The 4,477-nt window shown below is 42.4% G+C and overlaps 1 protein-coding gene across 1 annotated transcript; it reads left to right on the top strand.

Annotated features, from left to right (window-relative positions):
• Window positions 1-1,808: 1,808 nt before the first annotated feature.
• On the top strand, window positions 1,809-2,840 carry LOC143040811 (serine/threonine-protein kinase pim-2-like). Its single transcript, XM_076212246.1, has one exon. The coding sequence runs from the start codon at window positions 1,809-1,811 to the stop codon at window positions 2,838-2,840; it is 1,032 nt and encodes a 343-aa protein (XP_076068361.1).
• Window positions 2,841-4,477: the final 1,637 nt, after the last annotated feature.

The raw sequence follows: 4,477 nt of genomic DNA, 5'->3' as shown, positions 1-4,477 counted from the left end.
AATCTTGCAATATATTTGGGTAATTCAGAAAATGGGCATCTTACGATCACAATGATTAACTAATTATTGCCTCCAAGTTCATTGACTGTGGAATCGCAGCCCTGCAGTGGCTGACGTCGGTCCTTAGGCCTTTCCACAGAATTCTTTAGAAAGAAGCTTTGGACTGTGTTGTATCAGTGTGGTACATATTGCGTCATTGCTTTGAAAACCTGTTTCTGACCCAGGGCGGTGGGCGGGATACAGGGATGACCTGTCATCTATGAGGAGCTAAGATGAGAGGGTGGAAAAGGTGGTGGAGGGGAGTGAAATGGGTTGGGGTGGGTGCTTGCCTTTTGACTTGGCTACCTCCCTTGTATGGGGGAAAAAGCCTTTGGGATATGGATGGATGGTATATACACACACACACACACACACACACACACACACACACACACACACACACACACACACACACACACACACACACACACACACACACACACACACACACACACACACACACACACACACACACACACACACACACACACACAAACACACACACACACACACACACACACACACACACACACACACACACACACACACACACATTTTATATATATATATATATAATGTGTGTGTGTGTGTGTGTGTGTGTGTGTGTGTGTGTGTGTGTGTGTGTGTGTGTGTGTGTGTGTGTGTGTGTGTGTGTGTGTGTGTGTGTGTGTAAGTGAATTTAGGGAACAGGTTTTCTTGGATACATTTGCTATTGAATACAGGATACTCAGCATTAGTTATATTCTTCTTTAAACTTTCTATCCATCTAGCTATTTCCTTTTCTGTGGGAGAAAAGGAGAACACAATATCACCAAATGAATCCATAGTGAGTTTGGAAATGGAAACAAATACATTACTTACGACGTTTCGCCGATGCTATAAGCATCTTCTGGTAACTTATTTTAAAGATACAAATTGTGATCATATATACACTATACAAAATAAACTGGGAAAGGCACTTCGGTTTAATTTCTCCTTGGAGCTCCGTGGGATACCCCGAACAGCTTCAGGGTTCCACACATATTTTGTTGAATGTTTATTGCTGGTAGGTAAATCCTTATTAATATGGCTTCCAAGCATTTTAATTTCATTGTTCTTTGCTAATATCAAAGTATTATTGTTTAAAACCTCCCGCGATATGTTCATCTTGAAAAATATCGAATATAAAAACTGTAAACCCAAGAAGCAAGAGGACTCCCTGAAAATGGTAATATATTATCACAACCCCAGAACTGCATCATTAATTATGAAAAACAACTTGGCAGGAGAAAAAGATAAATCAAAACAAAACTACGTTGGGTACAAATACTCAGGCCCTTTCAACGAATATGTTGGCCACACAACCCAAACTTTGTCTCAAAGGCTCAAATTTTATATGCAAAATTGTACAATAAAATTTCACATCTCAAAAGTACATATTCTTTGAGTGAAGGTAGAGAAAGGTAATCACGTTGAACAACGACTACCGTTCCTTGACGTCCTCTTTCAAGCTCTCCTTTAGCACCTCCGTGCTCAGCTTCTTCGGCGCCATCTTGTCTCTGAGAGTAGAAACGGTGGTTATCACCGAAGAAACACTAAAAGGACTTCCTCCTGCACATGAACACATCCACGTCGACGTCGATAGATACGTTCGGTATGCACAGGAATTTGCACTCCGTTCTCACCGAAGAACGTAAACCCGAGCGCGCTGAGTGACCCCATCTAAGATGCGACCTTAGGTCACGTGATCGGCCGGGAGGGCCGGCAGGGCCCAAGAACTTTCGAGAGGGATGAAGAGCGGCAAGGACAACCACTGGAGGGACCGCTATGAGGTGCAAGAACCTCTGGGCCAGGGCGGCTTTGGGTGTGTCTACCAGGCCAGGAGCCTTGTCGATGGCACCCAGGTAGCAATTAAAGAAGTTCCCCTCTCCCGCGTCGGGACCTGGGGACGGCGCAAAGGATTGAGAGTGCCTATGGAGGCATCTCTCCTCGAAAAGGTTCAATCAGTTCCCGGGGTAATAAAGCTGTATGAATGTTTCGTCTCTGAAGGCAACTATTATATGGTGATGGAATTGGTCCCGAACGCGACTTCATTGTACGACTATATTGAAAAATCCGGCAAGCTTCCACTGAAAGACACCAAACGGCTCTTCGTTGACATCGTAAAGGTTGTCCAAAGATGTCTTAATGCAGGAGTTTCTCATAAGGACATAAAGTCCGAGAACGTCTTGCTGTTTAAGGATCCAGCTACGGGGAAGTTCAAGATCAAGTTGATCGATTTCGGATGCGGGGAAACGGTCAGAGGATATATAGGAAGACACACGGGCGGGACCGCTATCTATTGGCCCCCCGAATACGTTAGCAAAGGTCAGTTTCTGCATGTCCCCGCGACAGTGTGGAGTCTAGGGACCTTATTATATTACCTGGTGTGCCTAGACGACCCCTTCTACAACGAAGGTGAAATCGAAAAGGCTCGTCCGCCCTTCCCTAAAGACCTCTCCAATCAGTGCCGCGATTTGATAATGAAGTGTTTCGCTTTAGACCCATGGAAGCGGCCCACCCTCCAAGGGATCTTGGCCCACCCTTGGCTAAGGGGTGTTGGCCGCTCAAAGGACGGGGACGAGCTTGATTCCCCCGATCCTAAGCTATTTCCACCAGAGTTCTTCAAGAAACTGCGTCTCGGGAAGCGCAAAAGGAAGCAATGCCCCCAGGCCCCAAAGAAGAAGAACATGAAACGAGGTTTACAAGAAGCGGATGAAAGAGGATGTACACCTCAAAAGAAGAAAAAAACAGAAGTGATGGATACCACTCTTAAACATTAAGCCCACTAGCCTCTCTTCATGATGCAGTTTTAGTTGCTAAAAACGAGGAATATATTGCCTGAATACTACACGAAGAAACATACTATCTCGGCTCAAGAAGAGCGAGTTTATGGAAAGTCTAGGAAGACTATTTAAAGAAGAACATATCCTCTTGCAAGCCCTCCTTCTATTAATTATCAGGAAGAAAGCTTAGTATTGGAATGAGGTAGTTACAACCTTGCTTCGACGCGAAGATCGAAATTTTCTCGCCGTCAACTTCAGCTTCTTCATCATGGAAACCTAATCTTCATCTTGTCCCTCTCCTCAATCCCTTAGTTCGAAAGCTTCTCCAAGAACGGAGCTTCAAAATTTCTTCAAGAAGTGCGATGTCTGCTCGCAAAAATATTCATCTTGGTATCCATCAGGTTAGCTATGAAAGTCTTCAAAAGCATCTATAGGAAAGCATCTATAAGAAAGTAATAAAAGCTTTTCAACAGAAGTGCATACAATAAAAGGCTCAATCCGAAGTATCGATCCTGCATTAGATGAAGATCCCCATATTATGATCTTTTGGGTAAATGAAAGAAATAAAACAAAAGGGCTTAATGTAGGATCCAGTTGAGAACTGATCGTATATACAAAACGTACATCAGAAACGTGGAAAGCCAAATGGAAAAATGAAGTGTTTCTCTAAAGTCATAATAAGGACAAGGACGAAGGAATCCTTCTGAAAGAGCCATACACATTTTCATAGAGATTGATTGATGATTGATTATAAGCGTTCAATCTGGTGTCGTAACTACTAGGTTATTGACACCGAAAGTAAACTCAATATATATCAACTACTGGATAAAATAAAATATGTCCTATATATTAAAATCAGATCAAGTTAGAGAAACCAACATCTTCAATGAAATTGAAGAGAGTCTTCGTCCAAGTCTTTTCCCAAAATAAAACTCAAATTAAAACTCCCAGCCCTGTCCCTGTTAAAATGTCTCTTTCTCTGTTCCACCAAGCTAGGACATTCAACCAGCAAATGTCTAACCGTCAGTGGCACCAAACAATCGCTGCAAAAAGGCTGGTAGTTACCACTCATTAAAAAGCCATGAGAGAAGTTCGTGTGTCCAATTCGGAGGCGACACACTGACACTTCTCTTCTACGACAGCTGGATAAATATATCCATGGATTAACAGAGTCTGTGATTTCTCTCATCTTATTAAATTCGATCAAAGACCATGAGAATTGCCAGGAAGATTTTATTGCATTCTTAATTTCAGGCTGATAGTCGGTATCTGGAAGGGCCTTGTTAATAGGATGTTTTAATGATCCTTCTTTGGCTAACCTGTCAGCCTCCTCGTTGCCTATTATACCGACATGGGACGGAACCCAACAAAACCTAATTAATTTTCTTTTACGATTTAGTAAAAACATCCATTCTAAAATTTCTGAAACTAATGGATGGGTAGGATTATAAGAACTTAAGGCTTCCAACACACTCTTAGAATCGCTAAAAATTGTGAAACTAAAACCAGCATGGTTTACTATTCTTTTTAAAGCCATTAGAATTCCATGCAGCTCAGCTGTAAAAATTGAAGCAGAGCTAGGCAATGCTCCACTGCAATTAAAACTGGGAAAAACATCTCCAAATCCAACGCCA

Source organism: Oratosquilla oratoria, chromosome 29 (genome assembly GCF_046742065.1).
Source record: "Oratosquilla oratoria isolate Oo_2021 chromosome 29, ASM4674206v1, whole genome shotgun sequence".
NCBI lineage: Eukaryota > Metazoa > Arthropoda > Malacostraca > Stomatopoda > Squillidae > Oratosquilla > Oratosquilla oratoria.
This window is presented reverse-complemented; position numbering and strand designations above follow the sequence as displayed.

Excerpts from the sequence above, each read along its gene's own strand:
- LOC143040811 (XM_076212246.1), top strand. The coding sequence starts at position 1,809 with ATGAAGAGCGGCAAGGACAACCACTGGAGGGACCGCTATGAGGTGCAA.